We start from the raw sequence: 24,138 nt of genomic DNA, 5'->3' as shown, positions 1-24,138 counted from the left end.
TTGGTAGGCTATACTTATTGCGGAAATTGTAGACTATGTTCTGATCCGTAGTTGAAGCGGGTTAAACCGCTGCTAGTTATCTGTAAGGCAATTTAAAAACAGGCAAAATGGTCAATAGATTTTTTAGATGTGTGGCGTAATAAACAACGTAATATGGCGGACCATTAGAGCAAGCGAGAAAAATCCGCGTAATTTTTGTTACACTTGCAATCAAATCCAAATACCCGCACTTGCGATTTTAATTCGCAAGCAAAATAGACTATGGATTTAATGTGTACGAATATTTTTTGTCTATTTTAGTCCTAGAGTACTAGAAACTACTCGTAAACAACCATTTAAAATATACCACCACGAACAAATGAGTACGATTATAGATAAGGCCATTTAAACATTTTGAATTTTATTATAATGTAAAACCGAGAATCGAACCCACAACCCCCCATTTATAAAGCCACAACGAACTTTTGTACCTATTTACTCGTTTAGCATATTTATTTGATAACGCGTTCATGGATCGATATCGGTTTTTAAATAGTTTAAAGTCCCTAAAAGTCAAATATGTTTTATTCAAATTCACTTTTGATATGTATGTTCATATATGTACATCGAAGTAATAACACATTCGTAAACTTAAAACTAAAGCTACAAGGGTTCGATCAATTTTCCAAGGACTCACGAATCCTTGGTCTTCGTTACTAATAGAGCTGCTTAGAAATGGAACATAAAATAAAAGGGTAATACAATAAGTTATTATTATCCACGCTTAATGATTACACTTGCCCTAAGCAAGCGTAAACTTGAGTTTTATTTATCCACAATTATTCAGAAGATAGTAAGTATAATACAATCCCCGGGGGCTAACTAAACTTCGCGAATGTGGTATAAATGGGGTGCCGTTGTGCGGAGGGTCGCACACGTGCGCGCTGTTACAGCCCTTGGCCTTAGTTTACACCAAACGATAGGGCTGACCTGTGCCATTTGATTATTTTATGATACTATCCGTTTTAATAGCAGTTTATGGGGACAAGGTAACTCATTAATAGGTTTAAGATCCTTTGTTATGTTTATGCACATTATTTTGGCAATTAATATAGTGTTGAGCGTACATATTTCCAAATAGAAGTTTGTTTGTAAGGAAACCATAATATTACAAAGCAAAATCGACATATTTTTTGCCGGATATGCATAATATACCTTATAAGTTACAAATAATCAGAAACGAAAATAATTAATTTAATTTCCCGTGAATATATTTTAAAAACCAATCTTACTTATTTTATTTCTTCTTACACCAAATCGTGCCAATATACTAAGAACATACGTTTAGTACGTAATCTTGTTAAGTTTATATTAATAGAGCAGTAGCAATTTGAAACATTGCAAATAAATATCTAGGTACCTAAAAGTTTTTCTAAATAACCATTGTTACCTTACATCGAAAATCAGTACAAGTAATTATAGCCTATTATTTCCCTTCGTACTACGAAAGTTGTTATAATAGGTAGTAATTATATTTCAATGCGACATATTACTTCCGGTAATTTGACCACTTGCCGTTTCTATGCCGTATTGTAGGACCGTGATAGATAAAAGGTAATCAAGTTTTTATGAATTCCTTGTACCATTTAACTACCTGAATACCGATAGTGAATCTTTATGTAAGTAGATATTTCAGCCTTAAATCCTCTTTGATATTAGGTATAAAAGAATCATATTTTGCTGTCTCGATTTGTGGGCCCTGATAGTGATTATCCTTCATTATTGCATTATAAGACTAGCTGACCCGCGCAACTTCGTCTGCATCAAATTGTTATCGGTTTTAATATCTTAAAAAAGCCCAAAACCTAATTCACCTACCGGTTCTAGTTTTATGTCCGAACTATATAATACCAGGCCGAGCGGCCTGCTGCATTTTTCTTGCTTTTAGCATTTCTATGCCCGTCGTAACTTCTTACCGATAGGTCCAATTTGAAGAGCAATTTGCAGGTACATAATCAATTTTAATTATAAAACTATTTATTTGGATAAGGATATCATGATAGGAATCTCACCATCTTTAGATTGTACCCTTGTAATTATTGACAAATTATACCAAAAAGCGGTTATTGTGACTTAAAAGTTAGGCATATAGTCTCCCGGACCTTTTTGTAGGTAATAATGATTTAGCACTTTAAACATGTAGTACATTATTTTTATGTATTATCAATCATTTTCGCGGCGAACGCCAGTAAAGCTCCAAGTCGGTATGACCTCTTCAACAAACACCGTTATATTTTATCCAATTTACAGAAAACCTTAATAAAATACACTAAAACCGTCCGCATGAGAAACTCAGTTCATTAAAAAAATCCATTTGGTAGTCTTGTCACTTTTCAAGTCCTAACTATACCTATTCAAAAAACCACGTCCATCTAAAACGCTAACTGCGCGGATTTTGAAAGACAAATGCGGAAAAAAGACAATACATGCTTGATAGTTAAAATGAAAAAGAATTATGAACATCGGTTCAAATTTAACGGAGCTATAAAGTAAAAATGATAAAAAAATTCTTCCCATTTCCCGGAGGAAAGTTATTGTATATCGGGATAAAAATTATCCTATATGTTGACCCGGAATATCAGCTACCACTTTACCAAATTTTATTCAAATCCGTTCAGTAGTTTTCACGTGATGCCCGGACAGACAGACAGACAGACAGACAGACAGACAAAAATTAAATTAAAATCTAATTTGGACTCAGTATCGATTATACAGCATACCGCGGTCAAAATTTTCAGAATATATTAAATGTACAGAAATCTTCCAATTACAGTTTTGTTATAAGTATAGATTTTGTGAAGCAAAATCAAAATACAAAACTCATTGCAAACTTTCCTATTTTTAACCTTCTAAAATATTTATAACGAAATAATATGCAGGAATATTTAATAATTTGTATATTAACTACAATTGGCCGCGATAATTTTTTCCAGCATACTTCGACAGTGCTCCTAATTCTTCTTCGATTCTAATGATTTGATTGTACTTGCCAACGCGTTCACCTCGTACTGGTCCGCCACATCTAACCTGACCTGCTGATAGCCCTACCGCCAGGTCGGCTAGGAACAAATCATCCGTATCTCCCCATCTATCGCATATAGCTATACCAAATCCGTTTGATTTCAACAATTTGTACGACTCAAGAATTTCGTTGAGGGTTCCTGCTTGATTTAATCTTAAAGCGATGGCATTTCCCGCTTTCTTTTCTACAGCCAATCCAACTCTGCGTACGTTTGTCTGAGTTAAATCGTTACCGAGTAATTGACCTGTGGTACGCAATGTTAAAGTGGACCAAGCCGCCCAGTCATCAAACTCGAAACCATCTTCTATTGAACACACTGGAAACTCCTTCATATTATCTAAATACACTTCAGCTAACTTATCAGAGGACATATAATCCTGGGGATTCGAATTAGGATTTTTGAACTCTAAATCATAAGCTCCATCTTTGTACAGGTCACTAGCAGACGCGTTTATAGAAATTTCAGCCTTTCCAATATACCCACATTGTTTTATAGCATCAGTTAGCAGCAATAGGGCATCCCTGTGACTTTCTAGTGGTATCGACATGCCACCGGTGTGACTAACAAAACAGGTTTGTGGACCGTACTTTGCTGTGACAGTATTTTTTACATAATGATATATTTCACTTCCTATACGCATTGCTTCTGCGAAAGTCGAAGCTCCTGTGGGCATTATCATATATTCCTGAAACGGTAAACCATTATTGCTAAGCGTTCCGCCAGCTATAATGGTAATGTGAGGCACTGGTAATATAATACTGGCGACATTGGCCATGTCGGATATATGCCTATAAAGAGGAACTCCTTTCTTGGCTGCTCCTGCTTTAGCTACAACCAGAGACACACACATGATAGCGTTTGCACCCAACCTTGATTTGTTTTCAGTACCGTCCAAGGCTATCATAAATTGGTCGATCTCCTTTTGCATAGTGACTTCGAGATTTTGCTTAATGAGTTCGGGAGCAATGATGGTGTTAATATTCTTGATAGCTTTAGCTACTCCCATGCCTGCATATTCGGAAGGATTATTGTCACGGAGCTGAACTGCTTCAGCGAGCTTTTTCATGTCCGTCGATGGTACACCGACTCGAAATAACCCGAGTTCTGTTACCATATCTACTTCGACAGTCGGTACGCCGGTTGCATCGTATATTTGTCGAGCCAATAGAATTTTTATGGGCATTTTTATGATTTGTAAAATAAATAAAGCAAATACTTTAAACAACAGTTTAAAGTGAAAACGTTAAATATGTCAAAGTGTCAGTTTTATGTATCGTATTAAAAATCAACAATTTAAAAAATAAATTCTTTAGTGCCAGTTTTCTAAGCGACAAGTGTTTTAGTGCGATGTTTTACGCAAACAAAACGTTGAAGTGGCACAGGGGTTGCGTGCTCGGCACTTCGCACGTGCACGATAATCTTTATGTAAATCCTACATTACATTTCGATAAGGTGTTTTTATTAATTGAAAAAAAGATTACTCGGTGCACATTCAGCCCCCTATGGGAGTTGTGGTCTTTTTATAGCCTATGTACCGCTTTCATACCTGTGTTTGATATATATATTTTATAGATTAATCAACTATAGATAACTGTCGAGATTGCCTTGCTTTAATAGAGTTCGGCGACGTTAACAAACGAGTAGATAAAAAATAGAAATGCGTTAGCATGGTGTTTTACGATTGATAAGTGGGTAGTGGGTAAAATGCTGTATGTTGGATGTCCACTAATACCGTGATTTCCGGTGCTGTAATAAGTTTTAAATTATTAGGTTCTAGCTTCGCGGATTTTTTAAAGGTAAATACTGACTACTTTAATCATGCTCTACATATTTTTTATGTATTATCAATAGTTTTCCCAGCACACGCCAAGTACCTAATTAATTTTATAGGCAAAATAATGCTACTTTGAGTTACACAGTTGCAATTTTTTTTGGCTCTCCATATTTTTTGAAAATAGCTTAGCTTCCTCTTGGCGCAAAAATGGTTAAAATCGATCCAGTACTTTTGGAAACTATTGGGTAAAAGCAAACAAACAAAACAATCTTTCCGCTTTATAACATTATTATAGGTAGGCCATATCGTACGTACCTACGTACGATATGGCCTACCTTCTTTTGTACCAAAATTTTATAAAGATTTCAATTGTAACAGCCTCTTAAACTAAGTGTTCATAATAGTACTATAGTATTACAATCAATGAGGGGGTGAAGAGTAATAATTGCTTTCTAATACACTCCCCGTTAACAGAGAGTCCCCTCAATTTGCTATGGTGTGATTCGCAAATGCAATACAGCTGACACCCTTGTTTATATTTCTGTCAACGCATCTACCCAGCTCAGCTAATTTCTGTATGTTATTTTAGCTGCCTCGGTAGTCTAGTGGTTAACAAGGCCCTGGGTTTGATTTCCGGGACTTCTTAAAAATTTGTAGGTACCTATTTGGTTTGTGTTGATGTTTCTGACATGAGACAGAAATCGTTAAAGCCTGCAAACCCGCATTGGCGGAGCGTGGTGGGAATGAGCTATATAATCCCCGTTCTTACGTGTCATCTGCTCACGAGAGGGTCATAAATGGCACATGATTGTTAAAACGTAAATCAGAAATTCACTATATCTCCAAGTTTCCTTTAAATTTTAGTATGAAATTTTTTAAATGTGTTGTGTTGCCATAAGCGTTTTATTTGATAATATACGTTATTTGCATTGAGAACACCCAAATCACACACACACTTGTGTGTACTAATTCAGAAGACTTTTTCCTTATTGTTAGGATTGTAATAAAAGAACCCAACGAAAAGTAAGATTTGTTAAAATCATGTGTAAAATAATGAAGTTAATTATCCAAGAAAATTTAGGGAAACTGTGTAGGTACTTACCTACATAAAGAAAATATACGCATTAAATTGAGAACCTCTCCCATTTTGGAATTTGGGTAAAAATAATTCACATGTTATCCTAAAACATCTGTTATCTGCGACGCATCATTAAATGCCGGGAGAGGAATGTTCAATTAGTGCCACAATTGTTTCCGCACGGTGTTGGACTCTATTGGTTGCAGTCGTCACGCGATGCCCTCGTGGGAAAGCCGTGGGGATGACACCTGGATGGACCGCGTCGATGTGATAAGGACTACGTATTATCATAATGATACACAGAACACGCAATGTTGTACGTCATAAATAGGACACTCGCCAAGAGCGATCCAGGCTCGCGTACGAGGACACGTTTAAATAGTTTACTTTACTTACTCACTAGCTGTGTACTCGTGCTTTGTTCCATTCTGAACGCCGTGGTAGCCGGTGTATTTAAGGCTTAAAACCTCGTCACAGTTTGTAGGCCACCAAGTAGGAATTTGTAGGACGTGTCCTTTGCTTGCCCTGCGAAGTGTTTCTCTGTCTATGGGCGATGGGTTTCCACTTAACATCAGGTTGGCTATGTGCTTGGCTTGGCAATTTTTGCTACTAATTGAAAAATATGTACGTAATATTATGTGGAATCATACATTTTTACGAATTTCACAGCAACAACGAGAATAGGTAACTAAGAGAAATTCGAAGAAAGATCTTACTACTCGCTATATCAATCTTATATATATTTGATATTGCACAAGAATTAATATTGATATCGGTTTAAGTACCTATTAAGTTTTCAAGTTGTTAGTACGAGTAGATATTTGGATACTTAGGTAGTTTAGTCATTATGTATTATTTTTTTCAAATTTCAACAAATTTAGTTGTACTTACTTACACTAGAAAACACTACCTCATTTAAAATCATATCCTATAACATTATTATATATTATGGACACCCTGTATATAATATGCTTTATCATGCTGTATAATTACAGTTTAAGCTTCATATATCTATTGCAACTCATTGAGTTATTTTGACCACTAGGTACTATCTTAAAAGTGAATAGGTATTTTAGAAGTTAGAAAACTACAAGAATGTTCACCTTCGTGTTACGCAATACAGGATGTTTACCTACTAGATGCATACTTTTTAGAGTTTTGCTGTTATTGTATTTCGTCGATATTATTATCTAAGACGATTCCAAATTTATTTGCATTCATGCACATGTATAGAATAGTCATGAGGCAAATTCAGGGCGTGGCAATATAATAGGTTTGATCAATACACAATAAGTGTACATAATTTGATTTATTTAAGTTTTAAGATTTTTTTGTTGTAGGTACATAATTGGCCCATGGTACATGGAAACAATCGCTTATAAATACAGCAACTCTTCGCATGTCGCGTTAGGATCACGTATAAAGTGCCAAACTGCACCCATCAACCTGAGGCGTAGTCGTTAAGCCTTATATGGTTCTATAGACCATACCACATACAGTAATGCTTCGGCGGCTGGCGGTACTACTTCCCCGTCACAAAACGCTCTACAACTACTAACAAATTAATGTCAATAAGTATAAAAGTGTCTGTAACGTTCTTTTTGTTATGAAACTGGATCGTCAGTCCACCACCTGATATTGCCAAAAACCTCTAACATGTCGTCACTCAAAATAAAATAAAGTTATAATAATGAAGGCACCAGCTGATACGTAAGTAATCTACAGCACGCAATTTGGACTGCAAGGTGCATAAACACAAATAAATCGATTCGTACCGTGCAGGGGTCATGGCCTGGCACTATCTGGCGCGATAGAACGTTTATTATCTATTTCTATAAATCGAACGAATCGAATCGAAATGCAAAGGCGCATTAGGAAAGAGGATATTTGTTTTAAAATAAACGAGAACTCGTTAAAAACAAAACATGCCAGTCTCTTTTTGACGTTACTTAGAACTTTAAAAAGAGACTGGCATGTCACCAAATTTCGATTTTGCCTTGGTATGACATTTAAAAGCCAATTCGTCCTAATCATTGACTAGGAATCAAGAAATCTCCTGTCATAGATTGGAAGGTTTGTTCTAAGACAGGGATAGCGATTAGATTATCTAGTTAATAAATATCAATAGATAGAATGGAAATTTGTAAACAGAAAATGGTTTTTACGCGATAGTAGCAGGCACACACAGGTACACACTAAATCATTTTGTAACCGAATACTGTAAAGACTATTGATAACATGATATTCTAGTAGGTAAACTGAAACAAATGTAACGCGGACTTTTAAATATTATGACGCTTTTAAATACGTGATATTTTTTTCATAATCAAAATAGCTTGGCTTGATTAGTGACATTTGCTGTAACGTTAAGGGGTCACAGAGTATCGGTCAGTACCTACAGGAGTTACTTAAAGATTTCTCATGACTTCACAGATCACACGTGTAAATCATACATGCGAAATACTTCCTACACTAACATTTCCATGTAACTGGCAACAGAGGCGGTTTTTGATATTTTATGCCAATTTACTGCTTTATGCTTACCTTGGTCCAAATTCCAAATAATTATATCATAACGATACTATTTTATACAATACAAGGAACGCTAAGATTAAGCCAACTTGGAATACACACTAACTTCGTTGAAAAGGGAGTAAGGTATAGGCATAATTTTCCACAATTTATATCGTAGTATTCATAATAATGAAAATCTTTTATATCATAACGATTTTAACTAAGTATAGAAATAATATTATTTTCAAAATATACTACGTTAAAAACAGCAGTCTCTACAGTTAAAGTAAAAGGGGTCGCTATGGCAGCGGTAAAAGTTATAGGATCCTACAAAATAAAACTTTGAAAATATAACAATAATTTACACACACACAGACACGTCATGGTGACAATAATAAATTATTATTATAAGTTAGTGTTTCCAATATTTTTTAGGGTACTTGTTTATATGAACTGAAATACACGTTACTAGTAATTATAATTATTTCATTAAAAAGGACTTGATAAAGGTATCCTAAGCATTTATTTTCCACCTGAATTTATAGTTAAGATCATAATCACGTATAAGGTCAAGCTAAGTACCTACCTCTAATGATGATTTTCTTTTGTTCGTGACTTGATTTCAGGTTGTTGGAGATCCTAGACGGCAACGTGTCTCCATTTTTGTCCACACTAACCTGTTAGGTAATTTATGTTAACTTCAGTATATTAATAAAATTTAAATTATATAATACACACGCATATAACTGTTTAAGGTTACGCAAACTAAGGGGTCCAAGTTGTTTCTAGGGTGGCAAGCTTAGTTGCATACTACAGATGCAATCACAACTTGGTCGCGCCAACTGTCTTGCATTTGATCCATTATAATAATCTGCTGTCTATAAATGTCCCACGGCAGTGTACAGATCTACTCTCTCGTGGAAGAGGGGGAATTAGATCATAGACCCACTAAGCTACTAAGATGCGGGTTGGCGGGCTTAACAATTATTTGCACACGTTAGTGATGTAACCAAGATTGGCACAGGGTTGGATCACGCCATTTTCCAAATTCCAAGCGAGTTCTCACTTTTGAACAGAAAAACCAATATCCTGAGAATTTTAGTCCGACCCAGGTATCAAACCTAACCAAACTCTGTCATTTGCTCCTTTAATCCAGTGGCTCCCTGCGACACCAAAGTAATAATTACAAGAAGTCTTCCGTTTCCCTCAATCCTATTAATTGTTATTATAAAAACTAATATCTAGTACTAAGATCTATTAACCGCGCCATTAAAGAATAGATTTATAAAACGCAGCCGATCTCATTCGCACAATATACGAGCTTACTCCTTTTGTGGGAATCGGTAGCAGGATGCCCCGCACACGGGTTACTGGCCACAACCAAAAAACTCCGACCCCGCCACTGACATATTTTCTGTAGTGTTATGGTCTCGCTGTTGTGCTCGTGAGCGGGGACTCTCAGAAACGGACAAGCATTGCGCTTTACTACGTGCCCAAGAGATATGAACTATATTATCTTACCAGTTCTCCGAGAAAGCTTATATATCCGATCGCAAGTTTGAGTGTGTCCACTTTAGATAAACGTTTCTCGTAGGGCAATGTAGGGATGTGCGCGCGGAGGCCTTCAAAAGCATCGTTGATGGACTGCATGCGACGCCTTTCGCGCAGGTTTGCCGCCTGCCGCTGTTGGAGCTGCTGTTGGGTGCAGCACGCATGGCGCTTGTGGTGCCGTCGGTACTCCGATCTTATAACAAAGGCTTACTTTAAAGCGTCGATAGCCTAGTGGTCAAACCTTCGGCGTCCATTTCGGGTAGACAGAGCCACCCATCTCCTTTAAAAGTTAAAGGAGATTTTTACTTACTTATGTGCATTAATTTACACATATTAAATATTACATGTTTTAACGACGAAGGAAAACTTAATGTGAGGTAACTTGCACGCTTAAGAGTTCTCTGTGTGTGGTCTTTATTTAAGCATGTCGTAAGTCAGAGACTTTAATTTAAATCTTTAATAAATAGTATATAAGGAAGATTTACAGTCGCAGGTAGTAAACTGCGTTGTAGCCTTCGCATTTTTTGAGATCACGTAGCGAAATACTCAAAGCGTAGCACTCAATCGCCCCTTGAATAAGGAAGCCTTCTGTTGAGTCCTATAACTATCACTACCCAGTTCCACACACTGTTTCTAGACTGCTCTTCAGGCACAGTCGTAATTTATCACGAAATCATCACGCATGTTTATGTGAGTAAGTGAGCAAGCGGAAAACCTGTAGGTAGGTACATATGTATCCAAATATCGCAATGCTAACAGAAATGTTATTTCTGTTTTATCTTACCAGCTCTACTTTAAAGTGTAAAGTAAAAATGAGAAATGAGCCAAGGTAATTTAAATTTTTAAAACAACAATATCGTAGAGGCCTACCAAAAATTAAGTAATTTATAAAGTTTTTAGGTACTTTACTAGCTTTTTTTGTGAGCTTTTTGTGTAAGTAAAATTGTGAGCATGAAATTATAATTTTTGGTTTGATTTCGCAATGCAACAAAAAACTTAAAATAGATAAGCCCACAAAGTTCTGTGCTGAGAAAAACTTACTTTTTTCTTGGCGCTGAGAGATTTTCTTGGTCGCTAGCATACAGGCTGCCGTCGGACATTGACGAGTCATCATACAAGTACATATTTTCAGAACTCTTTGGGGATCCAACGACAGTGAGAGGTACAGAACTTGTGTCCAACGGAGTGCAGTTACCATCACTCGTATCCATTTTATAGGTTCACACTAAACTGTCAGTTAAATAGAACGTACGTCGAAGTTCTTCTTTTTTCACACCAACTCAATAAAGTATGTGTTAATAGCACTCATTATTTTACGCGGGACACCACTGTGTTGATGGAAGGACACTCTGTAGCGTATTGAAGCTTACGTCAAGGGCTGATGTACCTATATAAGACCCGCCCACACTGTACACCGCCCATATCGTTAACCACTCTAAATAGATCTCTACCCCTTCGCCAGTGTTCGTAGTTGCCATCGATCCGCTGTTCACAGTAATACTGAATATGAAAAGCTCTGCAGTTCCTTCGTAAATTGTTAACCCGTTTTGTAGTTTCTCGTGAACGATATAAATTTCTAATCCACTGTTAAGTGCTATAAAAAGTTAAATCCTCGACAAGCTTAAAAAAAAAGTTGATTTTGAAAATTAAAGTGTTGTTAAGGTAATTTCAGTAAACAACACCGTCCGTATATAATAATATAATACATTATAAAGAGCAAAGATTTCATAGTTTGGTTGTTTATTTATAATTGGAAATTTCTGTTTTTCAATAAAACTTTACTTAAGTAAATAAAAAACGCCATATACAATTTTTAATAAATTCACATTTTTACGTCGAACAAAATTAAAAATTGAATAAACGAAATCTTATTCCTAAAAATTTAATAATGTATTCAAAGGAATGCCAGTAATATGAACAATTTGGTTTTATATAAACAGTAGTTTTAATACAATAAAGTGGTAAAATTTAGGTATTATATTATGTACCTACAGATTTTACAATATATAACCCATAAAAATATACATAATATTAAAATTCTGAATTGTAATATACTAACCTTGATAAAACAGTTTTACGATCACGTTCCATAGGTAGGCAACTTTATAAGTGATAGTAACCTGAGGTCATAAAATGACATTTTCCGGATTTCTACTTTGTATTAGTGTTATATTGTTTAAGTAAGCAGCCTTTTTATTCTTTATAATGCAAAATGATTTAAAACAGTTTTTATTTGTGTTTGGTAATGTTTATGATTTGAAAAATTCAAAAATTTATTTATTTGAAAAATAAATAATAGATGCAAATAAATCTTCATAGCCTAATTATTCTCGAGGACTGTAATAGTTCCTAGGGGTCGAAGAAACTTGTTTGAGACAAAGATACTTTTACTTCTGATTAAGAAGCAAGCGAACGAAGTTGCGTGGAACTTCTATAGTATGTACTAGTAGGGCCAGTTAACAGTCGCTTTTTATTAGGCAACGTTTTGAAATATAAATGCTCATGTTACTCTCTTAAAGGTTTCCCATTATTTCATTTATCTGCATAAAGCATTTTTTTGACTCCACACGCCTTTTGAGAACATTAAGAAGAGCTCTCAGGCATGCAGGTTTCCTACCGATGTCTTCTTTCACCGTTTAAGTAAATAATATCTAATTGTCTAAAACGACCATAGCTTCGAAAAGATAGAGGTGCGTGCGCCGGTTTGAACTCGACCCTCCGAACGTGTAATCGAAGTCCTAACCACTAAGTTTCACCACTTACTATGTTATTCTAAAAAGTACAGTAAACTCAGGAAGTAGGTATGTACGTAGGAAAAATTGTCTTTAATCTAGTTTCATATTTTACGACAAAAAAAATCATAATCAATAATACATTTCTTATTTATATTTGCATTCTTAGTCATTGTATGGCCCATGGAAGCAGGACAAAACTTCCACGTTTCGCATTTGACCCAGACTTTAAACCGTAAGTCACGGCATAAAATTTTTTGTTTTTTAATCCATTACCCGTCAACCCTAGACTGCAATCTCACCTGGTGGTAAGTTATGATGCAGTCTAAAATGGTAGCCTGTTTAGGGCATTTAACCACAATCGACTTCTACGCGTCGTCGTAACGGAACGCCTTGTCGGTGGGATGGTAACTATGTATACTTTCGCCGAAGCCACACCACTCCAGACCACCGAAAATTCTGCGATCGAACCCGGAAGGTCGTTATATATTCCATCATCGTTACATATCCATGACGGGTGCGTCGTACCCATGTTCCACCTCTGCAGACTGCACCGTGGATTTTGGGTGGCAATACACGCAGAGTGCGTGTGCAGTAGGAGCTGTGGGTGTACGTTGCTGACACACACACGTGCGCTAGACGCATTTGGTGTACAGTACGCAGCAGCTTCAAATGTAAATGCGCCCCTGAAGTTTGCGCACGACGTTGCGCACCACACACATTTTGAGTGTCCAGTGTAGCGGGGAGGGTAACAGCGCACGTCTGCTAACTTCACACAGGCGCATTTAAGTTTTAATCGTACTGTACTTTGCTCTTCATTCAATAGAAGGCAGACATAACCAGCCTTCCTAACTTGTCGCAATCCTGTGAGGATTTCGAAAAAAAGGTGGGTAATAAAAGTTTTCTTGCCAGAGAAACATCAAATTGATGGCCGATTGGCGCAGTTTGCAGCGACCCTGCTTTCTGAGTCCAAGGCCGTGGGTTCGATTCCCACTAGTGGAAAATGTTTGTGTGATGAGCATGAATGTTTTTCAGTGTCTGGGTGTTTATATGTATATTCTAAGTATTTAAGTATATTATTCATAATAATATTCATCAGTCATCGTAGTACCCATAACACAAGCTACGCTTACTTTGGGGCGGAGACTCAATAGCTTCTACAAGTCCAAAACTGGACTAAAGGCCTCTTCTAATGGTAGGGTTTGCCCATAATCACCACGCTGGGCAGATGGGTTGGTGATCGAACTAGGATGGTGGGTATCAGCTGTATTTAGAGACCATTGGATATTACCTTAAATTTGATTGGCTGACAGACTGCGTTTTTATGTATATTGTATTTAATATTTTTCCTAACCTAACCTAACCTAAGTTTATTTTCATATAGGCTCTTTTTAGGCGGATTTTATCTTTGCTGCCTATTAAAATCATCATCAGTAGCGTACTCAGGGACTTTGACCAGGGTATGCATAAATAAGGAGATGGCATAAAATGGAAAAGTCCTTCGCCTTTATGAGTTATACAAAAATTTTAGAGTAATCATTGCTTCAGTGCATCTATGAAGTGCACGCCACTGATAATCATCATCATCATATCAACCCATTACCCGCCTACTAAAGGGCATGGGTCTCCTTCCATAATGAGAAGGGGGTAAGGCCGTAGTCCACCACGCTGGCCTAGTGCGGCTTGGTGGACTCCACACACCTTCGAGAAGATTATTTAGAACTCTCAGCCGTGCAGGTTACCTCACGATGTTTTCCTTATATATATATACTAGCCGTTTCCAGCCCGCATCGCTGGGCGAATTGAAAAAGGAAATAAATTACATTTTATGTTTCATTTTTATTTATTTTTTTCATATTTTTATTATTCTTCTTTTTTTTATTTTTGTATGAACATAAATAGGCCCCGCGGATAGAACTGTAAGCATCGATATTGTTTAGACTTACTCAAATTCCAAATTCCATCGATTTAGCCTGTATCTTTCATCCAGGTGATTTTTCTCACTAATATTCATTGTAACTTTCAATGTGCAATCATTATAACATTTCCGTGCCTTTCTTCCAAAAATTAATAATAATTGACATGAAGAAAAAAATTTGAAATGAGCATTGAAAGTTTAAGTTTAAGTCATTGCAAGTCTCATATGTGAAGTTGAAATCTGTCTAGGTTCAAGTGCGACGAATTTTCTGTTAACTAAAATTTTCTCCGTGACATCAATTTTTTATATAAAATTAATTGTGCATGTTTTTTATGAATTCTATTGGAATAAGTAACTAAATTTCTTTTCCACATCTCATGTGCTTGGAAAATGCATTCATTTTAATCTGTTACATTTCCGCGATCCCGCAATAAAAGAATTCGTCGGTTATGTAGTCTGCAAAAGTAAAATGAATGTAAAATTCTTAGTCCGTTGATTGGATAGCTACATGTAAAGTTAAGTTTTTGAAACCTCTCAATGACTTTTTCTCCGCTGCCAAAAAGACGATTGTTGTAAGGAAATACACGAATATCCCTACATACACGAAGATCCCCACCAAATTTGGAGTCTGTAGAAGTTACAGGTTAGAAATAAAAATTTTAGATTTTAAAACCCACCCCCGCAATTCCTGTCGGAAGTAGACTTTATTGAAATCCATTTTGAGATGTTCTTTATGTGAATAATAAAAGATTCCTACCATATTTAGAATTTTTAGAAGCTATATTTCGAAATTGAAATTTTTTATTGTTAACACCCACCCCCGCGAACCTTATTGGAGGTGATTCATTGTAAAATCCGCTCGAAGATCATTTTTATATTACATATAGAACACTCTCACTAAATTTGGAGTCTATAGGAGCTATAGCTTGGAAATTGAAAATTTTCATTGTTAACGCCCCCGCAATCTTCTTTGGGGTGGGATATCGTAAAATTTGTTCATAAATCATTTTTACATCACTTATAGAAAATTCCTACAAAATTTGGAGCTTGTAGGAGCTTTAGCTGGAAAATTAAAAATATTAATTGTTAATACCCACCCCCGCAACCCCCTGTGGGGTGAGCTATCGTAAAATTCGTTCATAGCCTATTTCTACACCTCTTACAGAAGATTCCTACCAAATTTGAAGTCTATAGGAGCTATAGTTTAAAAACGGGAATTGTTCATTGTTAACGCCCCCGCAATCCCCTTTGGGGAATGAATTTCTTAAAATCTATTCATAGCTGACCTCTACATAGCAAAAGTAATATTCCTACCAAGTTTCACGTTTCTAAGTCTTATGGTTCCCGAGATTTCGTGGTGAGTGACTATATAGATGGGAATTCTTCGATTGTCATCGAAATTTTTAACTTTTTATCGGGCTTTTTTAAAATTTTCTTACATACAAAACTTTCTCCTGACAATTCTGAAGATAAAAAAAAGCCCAATTGGTCCAGCCGTTCTCCACTACCGTGAGTAGATTCTTAGCTGAATGTAAAAAACCATAATCCGTTTAATACACTCTGTTGAAATCCATGAAAACAAAAGAATCAAGAGAAAATGCTTATCTTTTGTTTTTATTAGCGGGATAAATGTTCATAAAAGTAAAACAGCAATAAAAAAATGAAGGAATGTTGGAATTCAAAAAATAGATAGCCATAAACCATCTAGGAAAAATTTCGCATCGAATGGTGGTAGTTTCATGTCGATACGATCAGTGGTTTAGGCGTGATTGAGCCTCAAACGAAGACCATTTTCATTATATATATATATAGAGATAGAGAAAGATTAATTTTAATATTTTTTAATTCCAGGGCAATTGTTGGGTCATATAGTTACGATATAGTAAAGGGAGAATTTGTAGTACCCGAGGCAAACAATTCGACAACTGAGATCAATATAACCGATATAATTCTTAGTAGTTCGACCAGCAGTCCTATTACCCAGGAAGATGTTATTAGGAAAAACGTGGGAAAGTCATTTAACTGGTGGTCACGCTCAAGACCGTCATCGAGGAATTTAACTAATCCTTTATTATTCATGGGAAATAAAGTTCCAAATCGTAGCACTGCAATAACCGAATAGTTATATATCCAGAACTTAATAATAATAAAACTTTTGTTTGTTGCCTTTCATTTAAGCGAGAACTCACTTAATACTATTAAATAAATCTATATATATAAAAGAAAGTTGTGTTAGTTACACCATTTATAACTGAAGAACGGCTGGAGCAATTTTTATGATATTTGATTTTTTGGATTCCTCTAAGACCGGAATAGGATAATAAGTATTAAAATATAACATTTATCAAAAAAAAATAACGATCCCCGGTACGGAGTTCGCCGGGACAGTTAGTAAATAAATAAATATACTACGACAATACACACATCGCCATCTAGCCCCAAAGTAAGCGTAGCTTGTGTTATGGGTACTACGATGACTGATGAATATTTTTATGAATATATACATAATTAGAATATACATGTAAACACCCAGACACTAAAAAACATTATTGCTCGTCACACAAACATTTTCCAGCAGTGGAAATCGAACCCACGGCCTTGGGCTCAGAAAGCAGGGTCGCTGCAAACTGCGCCAATCGGCCGTCAAGGAGTATTGTAATTATTCATCAATCCATTATCAGCTTACTATAGGGGACGGTACTGCTTTCAGAATGAATCTTTTAGGCCGTAGATCACTAAGTGCGGATTGGTAAATATTCGTCATCACCATCAACCAATTACCAGCCCACTACAGTGCACGGTTCTCCTTCCAGAATGAAGGGTTTAGGCCGTTCACCTCGGTGGCCCAGTGCGTAATAGTAGACTGCACACGCCTTGAGAACATTATGAACAACTCTCAGGTATGCAGGATCCCTCACGATGTTTTCCTTTACTGTTAAAGCAAGTGATATTTAATTTGTAAAATTAGAACGCACATATCTCCAAAAGTTAAAGGTGTGTGCCGGGGATCGAACTCGGTCCCCGGAAAAGGAAACCTTTCGCCACTGCACGGCTAGCATATGCAGGAGATAAAAATTATATCCCATGAGAAGGGATCAAATTTACGTGTCCACCTGCCAAAGCACGGCAACATGGTATAGGAGAAGAGTCAAGTATCCAGAAATAATACTACAAATATGCGATTATCAATAAATTACTTTTATTTGCCAAATCAGGTTGTATTTCCGATCAAGTTTCCAACTAAATAGGTAACTCCGAAACCACAAGCCATAATTGTAATCAAAAATATTACACGAAAGTACCTGAAAAAAATAAAAATAATGTGATCAGAATTGTGCTTCTTTTCTATTTTATGTAGACATTTTAATCATAACTATTCAACCATTACCATACGGCGAAAAAAGATTGTAAAATTTATTTAGTTTTTTTTCTGTAGATTCTGGATAAAATAAAAGGAAAACACAAAATACGAGTGTGATAATTTAAACTAAAAAGACTCGCGTGTTTAATATGTATAAGCCTAAAAGCGTTGTATCATATTACAACACTTAATTAAGGCTTATAATCCAACATATTAAATCAATTGAATCAAATCATATCTTAGGCAATTGTGATGAACAGTACTGTACGAGTTTAGTGTCTCAACAGGTGTAACTGTCGGCACTTTAGTGCGGAAACCAGCCCATTTGTAGCTTAAAAAAGCGAGTAAGGTCGCAAACAATTTCAAAAAAGATTCTACCATCAACCAAACCAAATCAAGTATTATGGTTAAACCCACCAAGTGAACTTAGATCGCCTTAGCACCTTTATTATGCTTTCTGTTTGTCGTCTAGTGTTGGCAAAGTCCCCAGAGTTGTCGATAACAAAATGTGAATTGGCAACCTTTTGCTCCAAAGGCATCTGACAACTTATTCTCTTCTTAGCAACCTTTTCTGAGAAGTCGCTTCTTTTACAAAGTCGCTCAAGTTGTTGATGGTCTTCACTGAAACAAATACAAAATACTAAATCATATTTTCAAATTATAGTCCATTTTTACTAACTTGTCTTATTATGTAAACAATGTTTTCATTAATAAGTAAGCCAAATTCAAATATAGTTTATAGCTCACCATACAACAGTAATGATTTTGTGCATAAAATTCAGCATCTTTCCAGTTTCGAAGAGCAATGGCACTTCCATGACAATGTAATTGTAGCCTGAGAAAAAATACACGATGGCCATTTTCATCATGGCAGTTTGTATTCTTGGGTGTGTGATCGCATTTAGCTTTTTTCGTTTCTCTATATCATTGAAGATCAGTTCTCCCAACTTCAATCTGTTGACTCTTCCATCAGCATATAAAACCTCTTTACCAAAGTAGTCTCTCAACTCTTTCCATGCTTTTGTACCAGGTTCTAAAACTAATAAAATAAATGGAAATAGAGCTGTAATCAATTTTATTTTAATATTAATTATATACATATTGTAACAAGGAAAGTTTTTTTGCTTCTTTGTACCTACTGAATAGGCTCAGAAAGTACTTGACCGATTTTAATCTTTTCGTCACCAAAAGAAAGCTTAAATCTCGAAATAACAAAGGATATAGTTTATTTACAAAAATTTGGAGATTTTTAAGAGAATTGCAATTATGTAACTCAAATTAGCAAAATATTGACAAAAAAATTCATTACTTTGCTTGCGTTGAGAAAACTATAGGTGATAAATTAAAATGATGTACTACATGAAGAACTCATTATAACCTACAAAGAAGTCAGCGAGGGAATATTTCATAGTTAAGACGCAACTGCAGCTTTTGTTTTCTTAAATTTTATTTGATGGAGTGTGTTACATTTGTATCCCAGAATTAGTGCTTATTCAAGTAAATAGTTTTATCATCAAGGATATCTATGTAGCTGTAATATAATTTATATTTCATTCAAATCAAACATTTAATTTAAAGATACTGTGAGTTTTAAAAATTAGGGGCTACAGCTAAGTAAAAGAGCTATGTTGTATGTATGTCTAGCTATGTTTAGAGATATACTTAATTATTTTTAAAAAGGTTAACTACACCTGATTCTTGTTTAAGAAACTTAAAAATATCTGTCAAACTACACATAAATGGAATGATATCTACAGAATAAGTATATCATCGTAAAACTATAAAATGATGTTGGAAAAGAGCAATCGCAGTGGAACCTGCCTTCTGAACCGGTGGTAGAGTCACTACAAACAGACTGACAAGATGTCTCAAAAGTGCTTATTAATTAGGCCTACTTGAAATAAATGAATTTTGAATTTTTTTATATCTTTTCCCTTAATTTAAAGGTTAAAAGCTGAAACTGATGTGCACTGAATTCTCCAAATTTGATCCTATTCCTTTACTGACTCCAGTTAATGTTGCTTACCCAGTGGAATCTAATGCTACTGCCACATATCTCTCAAATAATCTGTTCCTATGGGATGCTTTAAAAACAAGAACAAACACAGACAAAGTTATAGAAAACAGCTAGTATTGGTTAGTTATAACTTTGGAGCAGCAGCTTAACCCTCTACTATTCACTGATTCTTTTTACCTGTCCTGCATGGCTAGAGTAGGCAGTAGACAGATATAGAAATTATATCCCCCACTTATGTCCCCTGACATGGGATAAAGTTTACAAGTCCAAATTATGTCAAAGCATGTCATGCACAGAGAAGTTTAGCCCTGTTTATAATTAGATCTATATTTGATATTATTTCAACTGGTTTGTCAATACTCTTAAATTTGATTTGATAAAAATGTTGTCTTTGTCCATGGGAGAAAAATGTCTTATGCCTATGTTCATGTTATAAAAAATGGGAATAGCAATTATTGTGTTCTCACTAAGCAATGTGCAGATGACAAAACCATCATCCTCATATGTACAAAACAAGAAAACATAAAGTGGAATAATGCAAAAGGGTCTTAAAGTAATTGAATAGCATAGTAAACTCAAAGACAATATACAAGAAAAAATATTTGAGGAAGCTTCTTATCGAACAACAGTAACCAAAACTCTAACACTGGTTTAATACAGTGCATACCAGAATGGCTGTTTCTGGCAGACATAAGGAGCTCCTAATGCTTCAGGGTGCTTCCCATAAAACGCTCAGCGACTGAGGTGGCTTGCTAAGTTTTAGTACCTTGGCTGCCTGGAGTGACAGCAGGGAACTGCACCAATGGCCCTGCATCAAGGCCAAGGAACAGAAAAAGAATAACAGTGGATTACCTATTTATTTCTTACAAACAGGATAAGTTTTAATTAAATCTTGGTGGGTGTGGCACCTCAAGTCCTAGTGTTCTTTGAAAACTGTTTATATCATATTTGGACTATTCTATATATTATGCTATAATAAATATGAAAAATAATATTAACCTTGTCTGGCCACTTCATCCGCATCTATTACTGCAACACCGTTTTCGCGAAATATTGAGAGGACGGTGCTCTTTCCAGTTGCAAGACCTCCAGTTAGGCCGACAATAAACATTGCTCTATCAGTTTATTTGCTTTTATAACTAAATATTAGAAAAATACCAAAAATTACAGTATTTATAGAAATACCGGAACGCGACACCTACACTTATCAGAAACCCTACCATTTAACTCATTATCATATTTAACTCCATTCTAATGTTAATATTATTGCACTATTCATGCCTTAATCGATTCATTTTCTATTCACTTTTTATATTTTTATACGTCCGTTGATCATTGATAAAAATTATTAATGCAATCAAAAAAATAAACGGCCCATACACAGATAAGCCAAGAAGGTATACATTCAATTCAATTCTTGTTTATGGCTTTTGTCTGTGCCAACTGGGCACAAGGTACTTCGCCAATGTCTTGTAGGTGAAGAAGGCACGAAGGAGATTGATCGGTGAAACTAATGAAAAGTTAATTTTGAATTTGTACCAAGAAATAGTTGTTATTAGCTAGTTAGCTCTTTAACCTAAGGCAGCACAGACAACACATGCATATATATCTAACACGGATATTTTTTGTACATTATACTTTAATTTTATTACTTACTATATATTTACATAAAAATCTACCATAAGGACTGAAAACAAACATTAAAAAACATTTAACACTCAAAGGACGGGGGACTTTGGGAGGAAGAACGTCATAGAGGGGATAGGTAAGTTTGGGACAGTTAAAAATAATATGAGTTATAGTGCCCTCATCCAAGCCACACTCACAGATGGAGTTGTCCCTTATCCGGAGTTTGGCCAGATGTACAGGTGTGCTAGCATGACCAAGACGCAATCGGGAAATTGTGGATGAAGTCCAGCGATTTGTACTTCGAGAGTGACAAAACCAGGGTTGTCTTGGTATGTTTTGTTGGATGGTAGCGTAAAACTTACCCTTAACCAATTTGGAATCATTCCAAAAAATTTTCCAGGCTGTTTCCATATATGTTTTGGCAAGAGTACATAGGTCCTGCGATGAATTTTTAAAATGATCTAGAGAACCTGACTCAACAGCTGTTTTGGCACATGAGTCAGCAGTCTCGTTTCCTGGAATACCTGAGTGGCTTGGAATCCAAACCAGTAAGATGAATAGTCCTTTTTGATTGCAAGAGAGCAGAGCCTTCCGGATTTTTAAGATAATGGGAAATCGTGATTTGCTGCGAAAGGGGTTTTCTTTAATAGACATTAAACAGCTTAAAGAGTCAGTCAGAATAACCGTCTGTTGTACGTTATGGGACAGTGCAAACAGGATTGCTTCCAAAAGAGCAATGGCCTCTCCGGTAAACACAGAAGACTCGGGAGGGCATTTAAATTTTAAAACAATTCTGTAAACAGGAACCCAACATGCAGCACCAACACAACCTTCTGGAGACAGCTTTGAAGCATCAGTATATATAATAAGATGATTTGACCAATTTTGACTAATATGCTTTTCTAGTTTGATATTGGTATCTGGGGATCCTTTACTCAGACCTAGATCTGTGATGATGGAAGGGTTGTATATTAATGCTTTAAATGGGGTTGAATATAGTGGGTTGATTGTGAAAGATGTCAGGGGATTAGGAAGGCTGGTATACTTTAGGAAACTATCTAGCAAGTAGGAAGACGAGTTACGGGAGCAAGGTGCGTGTGATAGTTGACTTAGTCGGTGCCAAAGAGGATGGGATGACAGCTGTAACATCTTGCTGATAAAGCGGTCACATAGATATTGTCGACGGATGGATAGAGGAGGGTCAACGCATTCTACCTGCAAAGCATTAGTGGGGGAGGATTTCATTGCACCTAGAATAATTCTAAGGCATCTATACTGAATTTTATTAAACTTTTCAGCAGCTGATTTATTAAAAGGCTCTAAAACAAACATACAGTAATCCATGTGGCTACGTACTAAGGCATTATATAATAATTTTAAAGTATAGGGGTGAGCACCCCACCAAACTCCCGCTATTGCTCGTAGTACATTGATGCCTTTTTCACATTTTTTGATAATGTATTCAGAATGAGCAATTCCATTCAGTCGTGTGTCTAAATAAACACCTAAAAATTTAGCTTTAACTGCAAGATTGATTGCTTGACCTTCAAATGAGATGTTGAGGTTCGGGAGGTATCTCTTCCTTGTATATACCACTGCCTGACATTTGCCCACTGATAGGGACAAGCCATGGTCAGACAGCCACTGGCCTAGATAATACAAAGCAGAATTGATACGGAAGGTATACATAATTGCAAATTTGCAGAGCAAATCTGTCATATGTAAACAGTGTAATTATTGATTTGATTGACATTTGGCAGTATTTACAGAACAGAAAAATCATTTCATGTAGTTTCATATTGTATTGCACGGCAAAAAAGAGTAGAAATTAATAGGAGCGCCACTATCGCAAACTTATCGTGAATCTGACTGATACTTTTTTACATTTAGGGATCTAATTAATAAGCTGGATGTATATCTTATTACCAGATAAGCTTTACCACCAACTAGAAGAATAGCATATAATTGAGTAGGAAGTCTATAACTTTTATTTTTGGTAAACAAAACAAAAGTTTACAAATTTAAATAAACACAAGTGTACCTACAAATGTATAATTTGAAATAACTTTAAAAATAACTATGAAGGTCAAATATTATAACAATCATTTAATCATTTAATAATTAGAGCCCTAGATACATAGCTATGTATCAAAAGTATTCTGTCGAACTATTTTCTTGAAGTTAGCCACTCAAAGTTGCTAGATTCAAAAAATGGTTGCGATAGTGACGTCTCTACTCTTTTTTTTTGCCAGTTTCAATAAAGTTATGAATACTTAGCCATCTCGTTCACTCTTACAGTTATGTTATAGAAGGGAAAAAGAGTTAACGCTATATTTAAAACTTCGAACTTTATTTCATGGCAGATTTGCACAATTAATGTATAACTAGATTTTGTATAGAATTATGTTTCCTCTCTATGTTTATATAACTCAATACCTATATACTCTTTGCCCTTCATTTTATAGGTATCTGTTTATTTTGGAGTTTACGTTCTACATTTGG

At 35.6% G+C, this 24,138-nt stretch overlaps 3 protein-coding genes across 3 annotated transcripts; 1 reads left to right on the top strand and 2 right to left on the bottom strand.

The window, feature by feature from the left end:
- Positions 1-2,921: 2,921 nt before the first annotated feature.
- Positions 2,922-11,228, bottom strand: LOC120636175 (alpha-enolase-like). The gene is made up of 4 exons (XM_039907518.1): positions 11,021-11,228; positions 9,950-10,172; positions 9,017-9,105; positions 2,922-4,225 (listed from the first exon to the last, which is right to left on the bottom strand). The coding sequence occupies exons 1-4, from the start codon at positions 11,188-11,190 to the stop codon at positions 2,944-2,946; spliced, it is 1,764 nt and encodes a 587-aa protein (XP_039763452.1). The 5' UTR covers positions 11,191-11,228; the 3' UTR covers positions 2,922-2,943.
- Positions 11,229-12,082: 854 nt separating this feature from the next.
- On the top strand, positions 12,083-16,801 carry LOC120636645. The gene is made up of 3 exons (XM_039908208.1): positions 12,083-12,159; positions 12,881-12,946; positions 16,481-16,801. Exons 1-3 carry the CDS (start codon positions 12,113-12,115, stop codon positions 16,749-16,751), a joined length of 384 nt encoding a protein of 127 aa, XP_039764142.1. The 5' UTR covers positions 12,083-12,112; the 3' UTR covers positions 16,752-16,801.
- Positions 16,802-17,806: 1,005 nt separating this feature from the next.
- On the bottom strand, positions 17,807-21,374 carry LOC120636173 (dephospho-CoA kinase). The gene is made up of 5 exons (XM_039907516.1): positions 21,228-21,374; positions 21,007-21,146; positions 18,738-19,029; positions 18,408-18,611; positions 17,807-17,931 (listed from the first exon to the last, which is right to left on the bottom strand). Exons 2-5 carry the CDS (start codon positions 21,116-21,118, stop codon positions 17,841-17,843), a joined length of 699 nt encoding a protein of 232 aa, XP_039763450.1. The 5' UTR covers positions 21,119-21,146; positions 21,228-21,374; the 3' UTR covers positions 17,807-17,840.
- Positions 21,375-24,138: the final 2,764 nt, after the last annotated feature.

Source organism: Pararge aegeria, chromosome Z (genome assembly GCF_905163445.1).
Source record: "Pararge aegeria chromosome Z, ilParAegt1.1, whole genome shotgun sequence".
NCBI lineage: Eukaryota > Metazoa > Arthropoda > Insecta > Lepidoptera > Nymphalidae > Pararge > Pararge aegeria.
This window is presented reverse-complemented; position numbering and strand designations above follow the sequence as displayed.